Source organism: Oryctolagus cuniculus, chromosome 1, assembly GCF_964237555.1.
Source record: "Oryctolagus cuniculus chromosome 1, mOryCun1.1, whole genome shotgun sequence".
Taxonomy (NCBI): Eukaryota; Metazoa; Chordata; class Mammalia; order Lagomorpha; family Leporidae; genus Oryctolagus; species Oryctolagus cuniculus.
Window position 1 is genome coordinate 39,775,858 of NC_091432.1, and position 21,456 is coordinate 39,797,313.

Consider the following 21,456-nt stretch of genomic DNA (forward strand, 5'->3'; position numbering starts at 1 on the left):
GGAGTGAATCAATGGATGAAAGACTCCTCTCTCCCTCTCTCTCGCCTCTGACTCTCCATAAGTCTGCTTTTCAAATAAATAAATCAATCTAAAAATAAATAAAATCAGAAATGAAAAATAAATGTAACAATAGATACCATATTATTAAAAATATCATCAGGAATTACTATAAAGAGCTGTATGCCTACAATTCGGGAAACATAGAACAAATGAATATATTCCTAGACACATACAATCTACTAAAATTGAGTCATGAAGATATAGAAATCCAAAACAGACCGATAGCCAAGTTGGAAATTGAGTCAGTATTCAAGAAAAGCCCAGATATGGACGGCTTCAATGTTGAATTCTACCAGACATTTAAAGAAGAACTAATTCCAACTCTTCTTAAGCCATTCAAAACAACTGAAAGGGAAGGAATCCTCCCAAACTCCTATGAAGCCTGCTTCACCTTAATTCCTAAGTCAGAAAAAGATACTACAGAGAAAGAGAACTATAGACCAATATCCCTGATGAAGATAAATGCAAAAATCCTGGGGCTGGTGCTTTGGTGCAGTGGGTTAATGCCCTGGTCTGAAGCGCTGGCATCCCATATGGATGCTGGTTCTAGTCACGGCTGCTCTTATTCCTATCCATCTCTCTGTTATGGCCTGGGAAAGCAATAGAAGATGGCCCAAGTCCTCGGGCCCCTGGGAGAAGCTCCTGACTTCTAGCTTTGGATCAGTGGAGCTCTGGCCATTGCCGCCAATTGGGGAGTGAACCATCAGATGGAAGATTTCTCTCTCTCTCTCTCTCTCTCTGCCTCTCCGCTTTCTATGTATCTCTGACTTTCAAATAAAAAATCCTTAATAAAATATTAGCTAATAGAATCCAACAGCAAATCAGAACTATCATTCACTTGGATCAAATGGGATTTATCCCTGTTATGCAGGGATGGTTCAACATTTGCAAATCAATGAGATACATCACAATAAACTGAAGAACAAAAATCATATGGTTATCTCAATAAATGCAGAGGAAGCATTTGATGAAGTCCAACATCCTTTCATGATGAAACCTTAAGAAAATTGGGTATAGAAGGAACATTCCTCAACACAATCAAAGCAAATTATCACAAATCCATGTCCAGCATCAAATTGAAAAGGGAAAAGCTGAAAGTATCCCCTCTAAGGTTTGGAACCAGACACAAATATCCATTCACCACTGCTACTCAATATAGTCCTGATAGTTTTAGCCAGATCCATTAGGCAAGAAAAAGAAATTGAAAGGCTACAAATTGGAAAGAAAGACATCAAAATGTCCTTATTTGCAGATGACATGATTCTATATAAAGGGAATCCAAAGACTCCAATAGAAACTGTTGGGATTCATAAGAGTTTGGAGTTTGGTAAATTGGCGGGATATAAAATCAAAACAAACAAATAAACAAACAAACAAAAAAACAAATCAATAGCCTTTGTATATACAAGACAATGCCATGGCAGAGAAAGAACATTTAATATCAGTCCCATTCACAATAGTTCCAAAAAGAATCAAATATTTTGGAATAAATTTAATGAAAGATGTCAATGATTTCTATGCTGAAAATCACAAAAGACTAAAGAAAGAAATCGAAGATACATTAGAAAAATGGAAAAATCTATGTTCATGTATTGGAAGAATCAACATTATCAAAATGTCCATACTACCAAAAGTAATTTACAGATTCAGTGAAAGCCCAATAAAAAATATTACATTCTTCACAAGTCTAGAAAAATTATGCTGAAATTCATATGGAAACACAGGAGATCCTGAATAGCTAAAGCAATCTTATACAACAAAAAGAAACCCAGCATCACAATACAGACTTCAAGACATACTACAGGGCATTTATAATCAAAAGAGTCTGATAATGGTACAAAAACAGATGGATAGACCAATGGAATAGAATAGAAACATGAGAAATCAATGCAAGTTTCTACAACCAACTTATATTTGACAAAGAAGCTAAAATCAATCCCCAGAGCAAGGATAGTCTCTAACAAATGGTGGTGGGGATACTGGATCTCCACATGCAGAAGTATGAGGCAAGACCCTGACCTTACACAAAAATCCACTCAAAATGGATCAAAGACCTAAATCTATGACCTGATACCATTAAATTACTAGAGAACATTGGGGAAACTCTGCAAGACATTGGCATAGGCAAAGACTTCTTGGAAAAATCCCCAGAGGCACAGGCAAACAAAACCAAAATTGACAAATTGGATTACATCAAGATGAGAAGCTTCTGCACTGCAGAAGAAACATTAAGCAAAGTGAAGAGGCTACCGACAGAATGGTAGTGAATATTTACAAACCATGGAACTGATAAAGGGTTAACATCCAGAATTTATAAAGAGCTCAAGAAATTCAACAACAACAAAACAAACCATTTGATAAGAAATGGGCAAAGGACTTGAACAGGAATTTTTCAAGTAAAGAAATTCAAATGTCTAACAGACACTTGAGAAAATGCTCAGGAACACTACCCATCAGGGAAACACAATTCAAAACCACAATGAGGTTTCACCTCAGTCCAGTTAGAATGGCTCTCCTAAAGAAATAAGCAAACAACAAATGCTGGCAAGGATGTGGGTAAAAAAGGAACCTAATCTAATGTTGGTGGGAATGTAAATTTGTGCAGTAACTATTGAAGTCAGTATGGAGATTCCTAAAAAATCTGAATTTAGACCTACCATATATTCCAGTCATCCCAATCCTGGGAATTTACCCAAACCAAAGAATCACTGTCTGAAAGAGTTATCTGCACCCCCATGTTCACTGCAGCATAATTCACAATAGCTAAGATATGGAATCAATCCAGACATCCATCAGTTAAACTGGATAAAGAAATTATAGTATATATACACTATGGAATACTACGCAGCTATATAAAAAAGAAATCCTGTCTTTTGCAACAAGATGGACACAATCAGAAACCATTATGCTTAGTGAAATAAGCCAGTCCCAAAAAGACATACATCATGTTTTCCCTGATCTGAGGTAACAGAGTATCTGAAATGTAATGTATTGGAGTGAAATAGACGTTTTGAGATTTGATGATTGGTTATAGCCTTTGTCTCTTCCATTGAGAAATAGTTTTTTTTTTAACTTCATAATATTTGCTGAACTCCTTTACTTAGAGTAGGGTTAACTATACAAATATTAAGTGAACCTAAAATAGAACTCTGTAAAAATTAAGAGTGGGGATGTGAGAGAGGAAGTAGGAAGAAGGGTTGGAATGTGAATGGGGTGTGGGTCAGGGAAAAGTATCACTATGTTCCTAAATCTGTGTATATGAAATACATGAAGCTTGTATAACTTAAATAAAATTTAAAAAAAAGAACAATCTTGGTAGATCATTTACTATGATTCGTTGAATAGTGCACTTACAATACTGTAGTTTTAGAGTAATTGAATTATATATCAATAAAACTATTAATTTGTAAAAAATAAAGCAAAATATTCTTACTTTTATCCAACTGTAAAATATTAGCAAGTCAGATAAAATGAAAGTATGTTGAAAAATTTAAGGGAATGAAATCTTATCCACACAGTTGAGATAGTTGCAGTCCATTTGGACAGCAATCTTACAGTGCTATGTGAAACCAAGTATGCACAGAAATTAGCAATCCCACACTTCTTAGAAATCCTTTGTATGTCAAAAATATAACATATCCTGTAGTGTTAATATGAGATTCATTTGAAGTTATGAATATTGTTGCAGACCTTAAATTCCATCCATAGGAGAAAATGGTATTTAAATACAATGAAATATCATAGAGGAGACAGAAGAAATTATCTAAACATAGATAGAACTCACATCTAGATCTTTCTCTTCAGCAAAGACAAGTAAAATGGGTAAGAGAGAAAATTAGTTTTATTACATACTACTACTTTTTTTTTTTTAATTTGACAGTGAGAGAGAGATACAGAGACAAAAGTCTTCCTTCCTTTGGTTCACACTCCAAATGGCCGCCACAGCCATTTGCTGATCCGAAGCAAGGAGCTAGGTGCTTCCTCCTGGTCTCCCATGCAGGTGCAGGGGCCCAAGCACTTGGGCCATCCTCCACTGTCTTTCTGGGCCACAGCAGAGAGTTGGACTGGAAGAGGAGCAACCGGGACTAGAACCCGGTGCCTATATGGGATGTCGGCTCTGCAGGCAGAGGATTAACTAAGTGAGCCAAGGCGCTGCTGGCTCCACTACTACTTATTTTTAAAATAGAATACTATAAATAACATATGCATATGTTTTTAAATAAACGAATATATGCAAATATATATGTGCAAGAACCTACACTGAAGAAAAGCACGTGTTTTTAGAGTATTTAAGGGAATTAGTAATGGAGAATAAAGAAAAAATAAAGAAAATCACATGGATTCATAATCACAGGCTGCTATGTACTGGGGCATGTGATTAACTCTGTTCCAAAAGTAGAAGAAAAGTGTATATTTAAACACACACACACACACACACTTAACTGAATCACTGATTTGAAATATGCTTGAAACCTTGGGACTACCTGCAATAAAGTACAAAGTCCCACTTTATCAGGAGGCATTTTTATTGACATGAGGAATCAATGACTAAAAGAATTGAAGTCCTGGATAAGATTTTTAGAAGTCAACACCTTAGTTTATGCATGAGGGACACTTCCCCGTAGAATCTGAAGTACTTTTGGAGATCCACTGAAGGTTGAAGTTGCCTTTGAAGACTTGTTCCAGAAGTATTAGGTATGATTATTTCTTTCTCTTCATAATTTTGACCATAGGAAACAGGTTCATTTAAAATGTTTTCATTAGCCTTACTGTTATCTTAGAGTAGATATTCAGTTCTTTCCAGTGCTGTGTTCTTTATGGTATGAAGCTGATTTTATGATAAAGAAGACAATGACAATTGCAGCTTCACCCAAAATTTTTTACAAGTTTACAATCTAATATTATTGCATGAATATGATAATTAAATCTATGCTTTTTTTTTTTTTTGACAGGCAGAGTGGACAGTGAGAGAGAGAGAGACAGAGAGAAAGGTCTTCCTTTGCCGTTGGTTAACCCTCCAATGGCCGCCGCTGCAGCCGGCGCACCGCGCTGATCCTGGCAGGAGCCAGGAGCCAGGTGCTTTTCCTGGTCTCCCATGGGGTGCAGGGCCCAAGCACCTGGGCCATCCTCCACTGCACTCCCTGGCCATAGCAGAGAGCTGGCCTGGAAGAGGGGCAACCGGGACAGAATCCGGCGCCCCGACCGGGACTAGAACCCGGTGTGCTGGCGCCGCAAGGTGGAGGATTAGCCTATTGAGCCACGGCGCCGGCTCAAATCTATGCATTTTTAATAATTTAAAAATTATCTTTTTATATACAAAAGCACATGTGATCAACTGAAATTAAAGTTGCTTGTTCAGAAAATCAGTTCTTCTATCATGATGGATTTTTTTTTTTTTGTATCATGATACAAACTATCCTTTCCCTTTGATACGTGGCTACCAGGAGTCTCAAAACTAGGATGCTCAAATGTTTTTAGTTGATTTGTGGAGCCATTTCCTTTACCTTAATTTCCCAGTATAAATACCCACTAGCCTACATCTTATATTATTCAGGTCTTGCTGTGTTTTCTCTTGTTGTAATGGCTCAATTGCATCAGAAAATTATGCTTGGGCCTACCTAAGAACATTTTTGGAATCAACAGGGAATTGATTTTAAAAACGAACTTATATATATTAGTTTGCAAATCATTTTCCTACAATAATTTTCTTTTAGTTTGTGACTAACCTCAAACACAATAATGAAGGCCAATCGAGCAGCAAGGATGTGCCAGTATTGTAAGGTGAACTCATAGGGTTTGGAACTCCAAGGGGGCCCTCTGTAGTCACGATACCTGAAATGCACAGAAACAAACAAACAAAAAAATGGAATTCCAAAGCATGGGAACCCAGAATTTTCTAGATTTGCCAAAACTTCAACATAACAGTTTAAATGCATTCATTAGCAAATAGCAGGGAGGGGATGGAATCGTGAAAGCAAACAGGACAGACAACTATTAATTATAAGTAAGTACCTGCAATAGCCAGAATTCCCCATGCCGAGCTCACTCAGGTCAAAGAAGGCTAGGCTGTTATTGACATAACCCTTTAAGCAGCTGGGAAGAAAAAGAAAAGTGTCACGTGATTCAGATATTAATAAGTTTCTATTCCAGTTCTTTATTAGAAATGACAGATTGTATAAATGCATTATTCTTTTCATTCCTACTATAAACTCCTACCAACTGAGTTGTCTTATTCCATCCCATAACTTCCAACACACCTGAATTGTACCTTAATGATGTATACTCTTCTCTTGCTATTTTCTCGCAATAGTTCCCATTTTACCCTTCATTGATTTACATTTATTAAGCAGTTACTGTGTACCAGACATTATATCAGTTATTTCCTAGGTGTTAAAACTGCATGTGTTTTAAAATAAGCATGCTTCTAACACTACATGGTTATTTATAATTAAGTAACCAGTCAAAAAAACATTATTTATTTGTTACCTATTTATTAAGTTATTAAATATTTATTTATTGAGGACTTACAATTTGTTAGAAAAATCCTTGATGCTCAGTATTTAAAAGTAAACAAAGCAGGCAAACAATCCCTATCTCTGAGGAGCTCACATTTTAATGGGAGAGAAGTGAAGACAAGACTCACAATTAATAATTAAATTGCATAGTGTTAAAAGGTAATATGTGCTATGAAAATAAAAAATGAAATGGCTCTTCCACATGAGCTACACTAGGTCAATCCTCCAGCAGTTAAAAAATAATTCATGCCAGTGCCACGGCTCAATAGGCTAATTCTCCGCCTGCATCGCCAGCACCCCGGGGTTCTATTCCTTGTCCGGGCGCCGGATTCTGCCCCGGTTGCCCCTCTTCCAGTCCAGCTCTCTGCTGTGGCCCAGGAGTGTAGTGGAAGATGGCCCAAGTGCTTGGGTCCTGTACCCACATGGGAGACCAGGATAAGTACCTGGCTCCTGGCTTCGGATCAGTGTGGTGCGCCAGCCACAGCGCGCTGGCCGTAGCGGCCATTGGAGAGTGAACCAACAGTAAAGGAAGACCTTTCTCTCTTTCTCTCTCTCTCTCTCTCTCTCTCTGTGTGTGTGTGTGTGTGTGTGTCCACTCTGCCTGTCAAAAACAAAAGAAAAAAATAAAACAAAACAAAAATTCATGATTTTACAGATATTTAAAATGTGTGGAAACAAGATCTAGATGAATGAAAGTTCCAGAGAGAGAAAAATACTTAGGGAAACTGACAAGCACTGATTCTTTTCTCTCCTGCAGGCATATACTTGTCAAATTTGGATGAATGGATGAATACTGAGTGTTGGTCTCAGCAAGGCAGAGGGTTTCTACCAAGAGAAACCTATAGCTTTGCCATGTGGCACTTTGCATGGCACTGGGATGATGGATTAGCAAAAGAATTCCCAAATGTCTGGGCATCTTAAAGATTTTTACTGTTTTTTATTCATATAAAGAGAACAGATTTCATATATTTCGTAGATAAAATTCTAAAAACATAATGATAAATGACAATTATTATTACAGTTCCAGTAGTTGGAATAAGACAAATATTAGTAGTATTTTGCGGGAAAGTACAAAATCAGAAAAGTCTGGACATTTTAGTCATGAGATATTTGCTATGTTCTTGGGTATTCCAGGAGGCAGGGTCAGGGGAAGGCCAGCTGAATGTGAAGCTTCCAAAAGGCAGAATGAAGTCTTGCAGAGTCTTATAACATGTAAGAGACAAAGGCCTGTTACAAGTCATGATAGAGAAGCCTACCTCTAACACACATCTAGTTACCCTCTCAAAGATTTGAAGCTGTGTGGAGCAAAACAACAAGTTTAAAGTGAACCTCACAAGCACGTGGAGCTGATTCTCACAATCTAAGACTATTCTCTATCATATAAAAATTGATCAATAAAATTCACCACATTAATGAAACAAAAGGAGAAAATGATACAATAATTATAATAGATAAATAAAATTAGTTAAAATAATTTGGCATTCATGAAAAGACCACTCAGCAAACTAAAATCTGATAAGATCTTAATCTGATAAAGAATACCTGCAAAAAACTACTAATATAGTCAATAGTGAAATGTCCAATATGTTGAACACTTCCTCCTAAGGCCAAGGACAAGAGAAATATTTTCACGGTTAGCGCTTTTATTCAACACAGATTACACAAGTAGAAGAAAAATATATAACAAATTAATACAATGAATATATGAATCTCTCGTTATTTACATATGGCATAATTGGGTTCTTAAGGAACACAAAATAATCTACAAATTATTTGATCAAAACAAAATACAAGTCGTAAATCTGATTTATAGAACATCTACATTTGACTTTTTTTTTTTTTTTTTTTTGACAGGCAGAGTGGACAGTGAGAGAGAGAGACAGAGAAAGGTCTTCCTTTTCCTTTGGTTCACCCCCCAGTGGCCGCTGCAGCCGGCGCACCGTGCTGATCCGAAGCCAGGAGCCAGGTCTTTTCTCTTGGTCTCCCATGCAGGCGCAGGGCCCAAGCACTTGGGCCATCCTCCACTGCACTCCCTGGCCAGAGCAGAGAGCTGGCCTGGAAGAGGGGCAACCGGGACAGAATCCGGCATCCTGACTGGGACTAGAACCCAGTGTGCCGGCGCCTCAGGTGGAGGATTAGCCATTGAGCTGTGGTGCGGGCTACATTTGAACTTTAAATAAAAACAGTTCTCAGATAATACAACACAGACAAAAACAAAAGAAATCAGATAGTATATTCAAGGATTGTTGAGAAATGTCAATTCCCTCAGTTTTTTAAATGGTAACTGACAAAAAGTGAATTTGAAGTTCACATGGAAATTAAAAGAATGTATTCTACCAAGGTCAATGTTGTAAAAGAAAATGTTTGAAACATTTTGGGCCATCGCTGTGGCACAGAAAGTTCAAGTCCCAGCTGCTCCACTTTTGCTTTAGTGTCCTGCTGATGTGCCTGGGAAAGCAGTGGAAGATGGCTCAAGTGCTTGGACACCTGCACCCACATAGGAGACCCAGAAGAAGCTCCTGGCTGCTGGCTTTGGCCTGGCCCAGCCCTGGCCATGGCAGCCATTTGAGAGTGAACTAGCAGATAGATATCTCCTTCTCTCTCTCCTTCTCTCTCTCTATTTTTAAATAAATCCTTTAAAAAAGATATATTTTGTACCTCATATTGACTTAATGTTAAGCTACAATAAATAAGGAACTATGGTGTAGTTGCAAGGAAAGGCAAATAGACCAATGTAATAGATGCAAGAGTCCAAAATCAAGTCCACAGATCACACTTACTTCAGTCATGACAAAAACACCACTGCAATTCAGTGGTAAAGGAATATCTTTTCAAAAATGGTATTGGAGATATTGGAAATCCTTGAAGAAAATAACAAACCCTGACTGCTATACAGTATAATGGAGTGAAGCAAGGGAAACGGGGATTAGTGGAATAAAATTTCAAATAGGTTCTTTAGCATAGACCTTCTTAAGAAAGTAGTACGTGAGTAAAGATTAGGACTTAAAGGAAGCATCCATGCAGATGTTTGTGGGTAGAGAGCTTTAAGCAGAAGGAGCAAAGAACTTAGCATGCACCAAGAATTGTGAGAGGACATTAAGTTGAAAGAAAGGGAAGGAAGAAAGAGTGGTAGGAAATCAGTCCAGATAAGATCACTTTGTATGAACTAGAGTTCAGCTCTTAGAGTGATATAAGACTATTGAGTTCTGAACAGTTGAATTACATAATTGAACTTAAGTTTTAAGTTAGTCTATTAAAGAATCCAAGTGAGAAAGAATAGTGCCTAAAACTATGTGGTAGTCGTTGAGGTGGCATAATGTTTTCAAGGTAGGTTCAATGTGCTTTTCAGAGGACCATATAGGGTATGAGGAAAAATAGGTATTCAAACTAATCCCAAAGATTTGGGCCTGGGCCACAGGACGGGATTGCTGACTGCAATGAAGAAGACTGAAGGTTGGCCAGGTTTTGAGGAAAATTTTGAGTTTAAATTTGCAGATAGTTTGCCTGGGATGCCCATTAAGGACATAAGAGCAGATGTCAAATACAAAGTAGAATAATCAAGTTTGGAATTCACGAATGAAGTTAGATACATGAAACTGAATGAGACCATCAGGAAAATGAAAATAGAAAAAGAGGAAAAATATACATAAACTTATTCTGTGGTAAACTCCAAATTAAGAAGCTGAGAGGGGTCAGTGCTATGGCATAGCAGGTGGGGCTACCGCCTGCAGTTCTGGCATTCCATGTTGTGGCTGGTTCGAGTCCCAGTTGCTCCACTTCTGATCCAGCTCTCTGTTGTTGCCTGGAAAAGCAGTAGAAAATGGCCAAACTCCTTGGACCCCTGGACCCATGTGGGAGAGTGGAAGAAGCTCCTGGCTCCTGGCTTTGGCTTGGCGCAGCTCCGGCCATTGCAGCCAGTTCGGGAGTGGACCAGCGGATAGAAGACCTCTCTCTCTCTCTCTCCCTTTCTCTCTCTCTCTCTCCCTCTGTGTAACTCTAAGTTTCAAATAAATAAATAAATGTGTTTTTTTTTTAAGCTGAGAAATGAGAATTAACAAAAGTTACTGAGCAGGTGTGGTTAGTAGCACAGCAGGAAAATCAAAGTCCTTGGCCTTCTGGAAGTCAAGTCAATAAAATGTATCAGGAAAAGAATGATGAGTTGTCAACTGCTGGTCATAAGTCAGGAATATGAGAACTGGGAATTGACAAATGGATTTGATAACGTGAAAGTCATTCAAGACCTTTCAGTGAAATGGCGGGGCATATGCCTTATTGGAGAGTTTGAAGGAGAGGAGTAAAGGAATTATAGGAAGAGGAATAGAAAACTCTTTGGGTGTGTTTTGTTAGAAATAAAAGCTAAGACAGACTGGCAGGCAGTAGGTATAAGGGAGGACTTTATTGAAAACTGACAGGAAGAGTTAGAGCATGTTTCAAAATTGGCCATGTGTGAGAGAAAGGGTAGGTTATTAAGATGCATTTCTCAGGGAAAGAGGAAGGGATACAGGGTCAAGAGGAGGGATTATTCTTTTAAGAGGAGCACAGATCAAGTTGTAATAACTAGAAGGCAAACTGTATGTGATGCATTCTATAGGGAGGTAGATGTTACGATGAACATATAATCTGTGAAGGTTCCTTTGTAATCAATACAATTATCCTAGCGAAGTAGAAAGCAAGATGGGGTGAAGGTGAGAATAAGAAAGAAGTTACTGAAGTCTTGAGGAATGAAAAGAAACTAACAAAAAAGCTCACTGAAAAAGAAGAGCAAGTAGACTAGGCAAATAAAATGTTTGCTAGGTCCCTGCAAGGTGTGAGAAAGTGAGTAATGGTGTTTTTTTCTACAGGTAATAAATGCATGCAGTGCAGAGTGGACAGAATTTGGAGAACCAAAGGTGTGATTCTACCAAGGCAGTATAACCAAGTGAGGGGAAGTGATTATCATCATTCTTAAATGAGTAGGATGAAAAAAGAGGGAATGAAAGGAAAAGGGGAAAATGATTATTGCCATGATCAGCAGGTTAGATTTCTAGCTACATTCAAAGAATTGTTATAGTTAAGGTTACTTTTTTATAACATTAAAACATATATATATTATTAAAAACTATGCTATAGGTTAAAAACTGTAGAAAGACAAGGTGATTTTCTTTAGGACTCCTCAAAATTTTGGGTCTCAGGACTGACCCTTGAACATTAAAAAAAAATGCGAATTCAAAAGAGCTCCCCCTCAAAATAGAAATATCCACTGAACTGAGTAATATATCAAAATATTTACTTATTAATTCATTTTAAATGACCATCAAATATACCATAAATTTTATATTAAAATGGTATATTTTGAAGATAGCTACACTTTCTGAAAGACAAAAATTGTGAGAATGACATTACTTTACATGTTTGCAAATCCCTATAATGTCTGTTTTAATGGCAAATTAGAATCTCATAGCTATTTCTATATTAAATCTGTTGCAATATGTTGTTTAGGTTGAAGAGTAAGTAGAAATCTGGCTTTACATAGATAAGTAGTTCGAAAAAAAAGGACTATTTTAATAGCACTTCAGAAAAGTCTGAATAATTTTCACTGATTTCATACCAAAGCTCTACATGTAGTAGTTCTCTGAATTATACAGATATTCCAAATATTGATGTATCTTTATTATAGAATATAAAAATGAACAATTTTTAATATCACATTTTTATCAGGAGAAAATCTGAGTGCTGGAAAGCATTCAAGCTCAAAGTGGTAGATAAAAGTTATCTAAAATTCTGATTTTCAACTCAAAGCTTGAACTTTATTAATATCAACAAATATCAACTGAATAGTGTGAACTATTGCAGTTTGTCTGACAGTCATTATTTCATGCTGGAAATAAGTTTGTTCATGTAACAACCCCAGAAAGCACACTAGGGACATGCAGCATCTCACTTTGTTATGTAGAAGTGCTTTGTGCACAAGTCCCATTCTGTCACATGGAATATTTAATGACATTTATTGAGGCATGAGTAGCTTATAGAGGTTATAATTATTACTTCCGTGACCCTCCTAGACCACATAATTTCAGCCACCATATCTTCCTTCTCAGTGCCATGGTATCCTGTCACCTTGCTCTGAAAATCCCCAATCTAAATGAACAAATTCCAAGTTAGCTGCTACGGACACCTGAAAAAAAGAGAAAAACCCTAGAAAGCAGGGTGCTCCTATAAAAACAGGGTGTCAAGACTGTTTAAATGCTCTACATTTTTGCACATTAGTCTACCTTCTTAGTCTTTGAATATGGAGGATTCAGATTCTATCTCAAGAAAAGCAGATCCTGAAATTGTACTAGAGCTGGCCTAGCCAATCTCATTTTTACCATCCAGTAGGTGGCAGTAGAGATACTAGCAAATAAAGCTCATAACAAAGAGAGCAAACAATTCTATACATTTTAAACTCAAAATCTGCTCTAGCCCATTTTGAATTTAGGGGGGAAAAAGATAAAACCTTATAGTTGAATAGTACTTTACAGTTCATAAAATGTTATCTCAGACACAATTTTTTAATCACAAGGCCTGTGACCACTCTTTCTTGTGAACCAATTAGTTCAGAATTAATGTGCCTTTTAATCAAACGCAGAGTGAGAACTATAACCTAATGTGGCTCACTTCAACTTAAAGTTTTCTGACTAGACACTAAAAGGTAAAATAAAATAACACCCATGTGTTTATTAAATTGAGACATTCATGTTCAGATAGCTATTTCAGCGTTCTGAGAAAACATTAGTTAGAGTTAAGGGACAAGTTTATCCTTTATCAGTGCTCATTGGGTTTTGGCATCGGTCTTGCATCCAGAACAGCTGCATGTACAAGGCTGCCCTTGAAGGAATGAGGAGAGGCAGCTTCTCCTATTAGTCTTCTGTCTCCTGCCCCTACACCTACACATAAGGCTGATCTTCAAGTGTAACTCTTTCATGTTACTCTAATTCTACTCAGTTCCTCAAGTCCACGTCCTTCTTGAATTCTGCAATATCTTCTTTCATCTAAATCAGTTATTGTCCCCAGGGCAATGTCTGGAGACATTAGTTTGGGTGTCACATCTTGAGGAGGAGACAAGGATACTGCTAAATATACTACAATGCACACGAAACTCCCCTCTCCTCTAAAACAATAGAATTGCCTGATTTAAAATAGTGTAGAGGTTTAGAAACTCTGTTTAAATGTATGGATTTAAATTTTAACAGCTCATACATTGATGACAAGTCTAGGGCAACAGTTTCTATACTTTAAATTACCTAGCTATAAAATCCCTGGAAAATCTCTGTTCAGATAGCTGACAGTTCCTTCATATTCTGCATTTCTCCTCAAACTATCTTTGTTCTCTTCATCAACTTGATTAAGCAGCATGGCTTTCAACTCCCCCAGTTCTGCATAAGAATATTGAACGTGGGAAGTGAGATACACAGCAGACCCATAGAATGGCAGATGTCCTGAACAGCACTCTGGCCTCAGAATCAGCCCTTAAGGCATGCGGATCTGGCTGAAAAGCCCATGAGAGTATTTCAGGCATGGAAAGCCAAGACACTCTGGCAAAAAAAAAAAAAAAAAAAAAAAAACAAAAAAAAAAAAACAAAAAACACCTAAATGAAAGATCTCTGCGAGTGAGATCCCAGTGCAGTGGAAAGTACAGGTCATCAAAGAAGGAGGTACCTTTCTCTGAAGGGAGGAGAGAACTTCCACTTTGACCATGGCCTTGTCTAAATATGATCAGAGTCGGTGAACTCAGGGGGCTTCCATAGCCTTGGCAACTCATGACAAGAGCATAGGGTGATCACTAACGTCATAAATAAGAGTGTCAATTTGTTAGATCAACAGCAGGAGTCACTGTGCACTTACTCCTCATGTAGGATCTCTGTCCTTAGTGTGTTGTACATTGAGATTTAATGCTATAACTAGTACTCAAACAGTATTTTTCACTTTATGTTTCTGTGTGGGAGCAAACTGTTGAAATCTTTACTTAATGTATGCTAAACTGATCTTCCTTATATAAAGAGAATCGAAAATGAATCTTGATGTGAATGGAAGGGTAGAGGGAGTGGGAAAGGGGAGGGTTGCGGCTGGGAGGGACGTTATGGGGGGAAGCCATTGCAATCCATAAGTTGTACTTTTGAAATTTATAGTCACTAAATAAAAGTTAAAAAAAAAAAAGAATATTGAACTCTGTGTTTTCTAAAGTCTTTTCCAGTTCTAGAATCCAACTTCTAAATATTTTATAATATTTTTAAGATTTTTTGATACCAGTGATGCATTTGAAAATAAAAAAAGGTAAGTTCTAAAATGGTTTACTCTAAAAATCATTGTTCTCTTTTTACCTCACTGATTCCATCTGAGAAACACAGTATAAATGCAATGGTCAGAAACATTACCTCTAATAATCACAGAACAAAACTTCCCAATACGTTTCCATTTTAATTACGAAGCAAAATATTCCAGGAAAATGCATAAATTTCAACCTTACTTTTCATTCTGTACTCCATGATGTGCACAGGGGCCATATTTGTATTCATAGACAAAACGTGGGATGTAATCAGACGTAATGGCAATTACAAATGCATTGGTGATCACAGCCAATATACCAATTCCTTCAAGAATTCCAAGCCAGATACCTGTCGGGAGAAAGATTAAAGAAGTTTAAAAAAAAAAAAAAAAGAAAGAAAAGAAAACCCTCTAATCAATCAGATTTTGGAAAGATTTTACATAGGTTGGAATTGTATCTATGACCACTATTCACTTTAATATAGTATAATATAGCATCCCACTCCAAGTATTACAGCAATTATGTATACTTTTTCTACCAAGGGAAAATAGACCACATTTAGAAAGATTTTTAAATTGAAATATCATTCGTGTCTGTTCTGATGAGACATGGCACGGATGTTAAAGATATTTCAAATCTTGACGAACAGAACTTGCTGAAGCAATAAAAACAATGAACAAAATTGTCCAGTTCTTCTTGATTGTGTGCAGTCTGAAAGATCTATATTCATTACAATCTTTTTCTTTTTCTCTGTTAAGTATCTTTTTGAGGGAAAATTACCAACAGGAAACTGAAGTTTGTGTTGAGATCTGCAAATTACTGTCGGTTGATATTTTCTACTTTTAGAAGGTCAATCTGGCATCTTATGGACACATGCAAAAGCTTTTGAAGTTGAAAAGAGAATTAACATACTTTGATTATGGTCAGAACTGATGTTTCACATAAGATTAAATTTAGCTTTAAAACTATAGATATGAAAATAATCCTGTGGAAAAATATTCAAAAATGCTATTGGAGATTAAATAGCATGGTTATTGCCTCCTGCCCTTGTTTTTTTTGAAAATCTTGATAATGTGGCTACAATGAGTTGCAATTAAAAATAAACAAGTAAGAAAGGAGATTTGAGTTTACTTGATGAGGAAGTTATAAGACAAGACACTGACTTTTGTAAAAAAAGTTGATTACAACAAAAATAAACTTTTAATTTTACTGAAGTAATGATAATCAAAAATAAGAAATTTTTGTTATTAATAATTTTGGGAAAACAGAATATTAGAGGGAAAGGGGTCAAATTTCAATTTCACCAATACCAAATTCCAGAATAATCAAAATTCAAATAGAATCATAAATGACAAAAAATAACTAACAAACTGAAACTGAGTAACAGACATCTAAAAATAATAATGCAAACAATGGTTTATAAAATCATGAGTTTCAAGGGCCTTTCTAAGAATGTCAAAAATGATAACCAAAAGGAAGTTGTATCAACTCGGTTATATTTAAAATTTAAAACTTTATTCATGATCAAGTGAATAAATTAAATACTAGCATTTGAAAAATGTTTGCAATATATTCATGTGTCAAAGGTTAATATTTTCAGTCTGGACACAGAGTTTACCAAATCATATATAATTCCTAAAACATATATTTGCTAATAGTCATAAAGAAATAAAAATATATTGAATATCATAGTTACAAAAATGCCAGTAATGTAATAAGGTAAGATATGTATTTAGCCTCTTTAGATCATCAAGGATGGAACAGTAGCAGAAGGAAATTTGTACTACATCTAGTATTGCTGAGGGAATGGGAAAATTATACTAATGTGCTTAAGATGAGAGAGTAAATTGGCTCATTTCTGGAGGACATGTCGCCAAATTATGTATCAAAAATTTAAATGTACATATTCTTAGAACAGAAGTTCCATTCTAGGAATTTATCATGAAGAAATTATTAGACAAAGAACACATAAAGCTGTTCACCTCAATGTTGCTTGAAATAGTAAAAACTAAATACCTAAAAAGTAAAAAATAAATAGTAAAAACCACTAAAGCAATCTTAGCACTGCTATAGAACTGTGTTTATTTATATGTGAAGGCATATATAAAATCCTTTTAAGTTATGAATAAGTATTTGAAACAGCATACCTGAAATGAATCTCCTCTCAACTAAGTTAGTATTCATTTAATTCCTTTGCTAACTAAAATTTAGATTTTGTGATGGTTGAAAGGGAGTACTCAAAATAGGAACTCATGCTCTCCTAAGATCAGGCCATGTTGACTTTGACTTTTGTCCTACTATAACAAAATAGGAGGGTACATTTGCAAGTTCATGGAAAATGAAGTGAAAAGATAAGAAAAAAATTAGAAATCAATGCACACAAGGAGTCTTCAAATAATTCATGAAAAACATTTATTTTCTAGTTCTTACCTATGTCAGTTGCTCGAGCTGGTAGAGGCCTCCGCCACTGGGTGACAAATTTGTATGCATCCAGCCTGATTTCAATGATGTTGTTTAACAAAGCCAAAAGAGGTGCCAAAGGAAACGCAGCAACAAAGATGGTGGTAAAGCCAAATTGCAAAACTGTAAAAGGACAGCATTAGAAATTTAATGATATACACCATATCATTACTGACCGTCTCCTTTGGACAAATCAGCACTTTATATAAATTGCGTTTAATGATTTCAACATCTCTATAAAATCAACAGGCTTATCTCACTTAACTGTTGAAAAAACTTTAGCTCATACAACTATGTGACTGTTATACAAGTTTTGTAAATGATAGCCAACTAGAAAACTATTCAAGCTTGCATTCAGATTCAGATTTGAATGAATTTAAAGTCTGTGTGGTTTTCATCTCTCTGTAGTGAAGCATGATGGAAGAGGAAGTAAGAAAAAGATCAAAGAGAAAGAGTGGCAAAGGGGTAGGGGGTGGAGGAAAAAGAGAAAAGTGGAGAAGAAAGAAGAGAAAAAGGAAAAGGGGAAGAAGAAGAGGAGGAGGAGGAGGGCTGGAAGAGGAGGAAGACAGCAAAGAGGAGATGATCTTGAAAGGAAAATGGTTGGTTCTGGAAGGGGCCCTAAGGACCTGTAGTAATCTTGCCCTCTCTCTATAGACAAGAAAACTGAGGGTCAGAGAAAAGTAAATGTCAAGGCCATACCCCGTGATTCTAACAGAATGGAATTTTTTTATGTTCTTAATATAAATAAGATTCTCAAAGATACTAAGACAGACTTGGTCTGAGCAAAGGTTTATTGTGAAAAACAATTATGGCTTTATTGGGTGGGATGGTATGTCTCCTAAACAAGAAATTGGTATGGCTCCATTTTTCTCTTCAAAATATTTGCTCAAAAGCTAGGTGCTCCTCTGTGAGAAAAACATTCAAGTCAAATGTATGGCTTTCAGGGGATAAAAAATGTGTGTCTTCCAAGGGTACTGCTTCATACCTCTAGCACACTGAGATAAAGCTGCAGATGCTTTTTTTTTTTTTTTAATTTTATTTAAGGTGTATAAGGTTCATGTATTTCACATACACAGATTTAGGAACATAGGAACATAGTGATATGTCCCACTCTACCCTCCCTCCTGCCCATGCTACAATTCTTCTTCCTCTTCTCTCTCTTATCCCCACTCTTCATTTTTACAAAGATCTATTTTCAGTTTACTTTATACCCATAAGTTTAAATATAGAGTTCAACAAATAGTATGAAGGAAAAACACTGTTCTTCAATAGTAGAGACAAGGACTGTAAGCAATCATCAATTCTCAAAATGTCCATTTCACTCCAATATACTACATTTTAGGTACTCTGTTAGTTATCCCAGATCAGGGAAAACATATAATTGTCTTTTAGATATGTTTTAGAATATGTGGGGTTGAAAAGCAAATAGATGGCTTTCTGTCTTGAACTAAAGCCCATGAGAAGTAGAAATACAATATCAAGGAAGCTGAACAGTTCTACAGAAGTTCTTTCCTTACCCATTTCTAAGTACTCATCCATCAGGCCATGAATGTTCATAGGCTGCAGATTCCAGTCATTTTCCCACTGAGGTATGGAAGTGTCTTGCATTCCCCGCTTGATTTTAAGGCGTGACCACCAGTTCTGAATCAACCTACATCACAAGGCAGACCACCAGTTTTTGAGCTCCTATTTAAGCATGTGGTACACAATAAATTGTGTATTAAGACATGAGAAACACAACTAATCTTGGACTACACTAGCCATTCCTGAAAATTGGAGATTTGTAGGTCCCAACTTTAAAAAAAGTTTTTAAAAATCTGAAAGTAAGAAATGTTCTGGAAAAGTTTAAAATACTTTTTAAAAGCCTTTTAAAAAGTTTAGCATGGGAGAATAATCCCCAGCCTTCCTGACCTCTTCTAGAGTTTATAAACACTTGAATATTTATATAGGAATTCATCCCCCATACACTAAGATGCTCCTTGATATTGATCAAATATTGTTTTCTAAGATTCCTTCTTCAACGCCTGCCTATATAAATACTTAGACTCCGGTGTGTTGTGATTGGATCTGAGATCTTTATTGCTTGTAACCCAAAATCTTCTGGGTTGTGCCCTCTGACCATGAATAAAATCATATTCCACATAAAACAACTGAATCCTAGGTAGGATTTTAAAACCGAGGTTGCTGCAACCACATCAGAGTAATAACCACTAGATGATCACGGCAAGCTACAGGTAGGGTTTTAACAGATCTCGTGTCTAGTCTCTCCCCCCGCTGCAAAGCACTGGCTGTGTGACTTTTACAAGCCACTTCATCTCTCTGAGTTTATATACATGAGGCATTTGACCATTAATGATTCTATTCTGCTCCTGCAATTAAGAATTAATGTTAGACAATGGATTTGTCTCTATGAATCTATTTTCAGACCTGGAAAGGGAATACTAGCACTTTCTCCATCCAGAAACTACTTTGAGATTATGTGATTCAGAAATATTCTGGCATACAAATATCAAAGACTTCTGGGTAATGAATTATTTAAGAAAACTTGTCTGCAGTGTGTCCCACAGAAGTTTCCTACAAGAGCCTGGCAATGATGAAAAAGGGTTGAAGTTGTTTCTTTTTTATTTATTTTGGTTCTGTTTAAAGTTTCATTTGAAGAGTGAGACTATGAAAAGTTTGAAAACCACTGCTTTACTAACTATCCACTCCATCTAAATTTTCTTCCACAAAACTTTTGCCCAGGTTTTGGAAAAACACAGGCAGAATGTCTCTTGTCATAGTGCTCTTAGAATTTGCTGTATGAGATCCAGGCTGACCATCTGGGCAAGGCTATGGGGAAAATGTGCTGTCTGAAAGCAAACTCTTGACAATGATATCAAAAAAGGAATCATTCTTCATACTAAAGTGAGTACTATACCACCTTGTGAAGTACTCACAGCATGTCAGACCCCTAATTTCCTCAAGCACCTTCAAACAATGTTTCACAAATCCTGTTTCAAAAGAGATGAGTCACGGATAAAATGGAATGAGCTTCCAAATCCTCTACTGTCAGTTCTCTTCATTTAGAAGATTTACCTAAATCTCTTTTGAAAACCGAGGACTTGTATAGTAACCTCTTTTCTAAAAGCTGCTGTTATTTGTGGTGAACGTATAAAATCCATTGGGTTAGCTCACTTCATTTTCATAAATAAAAAAATCTATCTTTAAAATAAAAAAAAACAGTCTCAGATAAATTTTAAGCTAAATTAGCAAGGAACTGAGAAGAATTTGAACCAGCTAGATCTGGATGATTCCATAATCCATGCCCTAAGACTGCCAGAATTTAACAAAATACTTTGTGGAAAATCCCAGAGACAATATCATTTCTGAAACCCACATGTCTCTGGCCAGGAATGTTCTAACAAAATTTGGAGGCCAACAAAGAAATACAAAATCACTACCACTTGGTTACTAAGCCTGATCTATATATGTCATCAATCAACTAACCAGTCTGCTCCCATAGTCAGGAAATTACTCAAAATAGTTATATTTGTAAACTTTTATTATTAGGTTCCGAAATTTTAGTACTAAATTGTTTCAAATACCCTGGAATTTGAAAGAAAGTATATTTAAATAGATGTAAACATGGACAATAAGCATCTCTGTTAGCAGGTTAAATTTCTTCTGTCAGGTTAATTTCATCCAAAAGGGCAAAAATAGAATTATTATTTGATATTATCATTGTGAATACTGTTCTAATGATTTCTTTCTTTTCTGGTATCTGTAACAGAGTACAAAACCTCCCATCCAGGATTTTATCTTTGTTTTATTATTTTGGGAGGGGTAAAGGCTCTCCTTATTTAATAACAATTCTATTCTGATGAAAGCCAAAATAAACCAGAAAATTATTTTTGTTCTTAAGAACTTATATTGTCAATAATATTTTAAAAACAGGGGTGGGTGTTAGGTCTATAGGCCACCTCTTGGGATATCCATATCTCATATTGGACTGTCTCGGTTTGAAGTCTGATTTAGGTTCCTACTAATGTACTCCTTGGGAGGTAGCAGTGATGGCTTAAGCAATTGGGTTCCTGCCATCCATGAGCAAATTTTGGATGGAGTTCCTGGTCCTGGCTTCAGCCTGGCCCAACTCCATCT

The 21,456-nt window shown here is 36.3% G+C and overlaps 1 protein-coding gene across 11 annotated transcripts in view; it reads right to left on the minus strand.

The window, feature by feature from the left end:
- The window catches only part of ANO3 (anoctamin 3), a 426,063-nt gene that overhangs the window by 10,264 nt on the left and 394,343 nt on the right, over positions 1-21,456 (minus strand). For 10 of the 11 annotated variants that reach the window (XM_070072318.1, XM_070072307.1, XM_051825141.2 and 7 more), the window contains 5 exons: positions 18,837-18,970; positions 17,290-17,442; positions 15,061-15,208; positions 6,073-6,153; positions 5,787-5,892 (listed from right to left, as the gene is read on the minus strand). In XM_070072318.1, the coding sequence (XP_069928419.1) occupies positions 5,787-5,892; positions 6,073-6,153; positions 15,061-15,208; positions 17,290-17,442; positions 18,837-18,970 (622 nt within the window). Of the gene's footprint in view, positions 1-1,810; positions 4,889-5,786; positions 5,893-6,072; positions 6,154-15,060; positions 15,209-17,289; positions 17,443-18,836; positions 18,971-21,456 lie in introns of those variants that run through there. The other variant, XM_051825156.2, reaches the window with a different exon arrangement.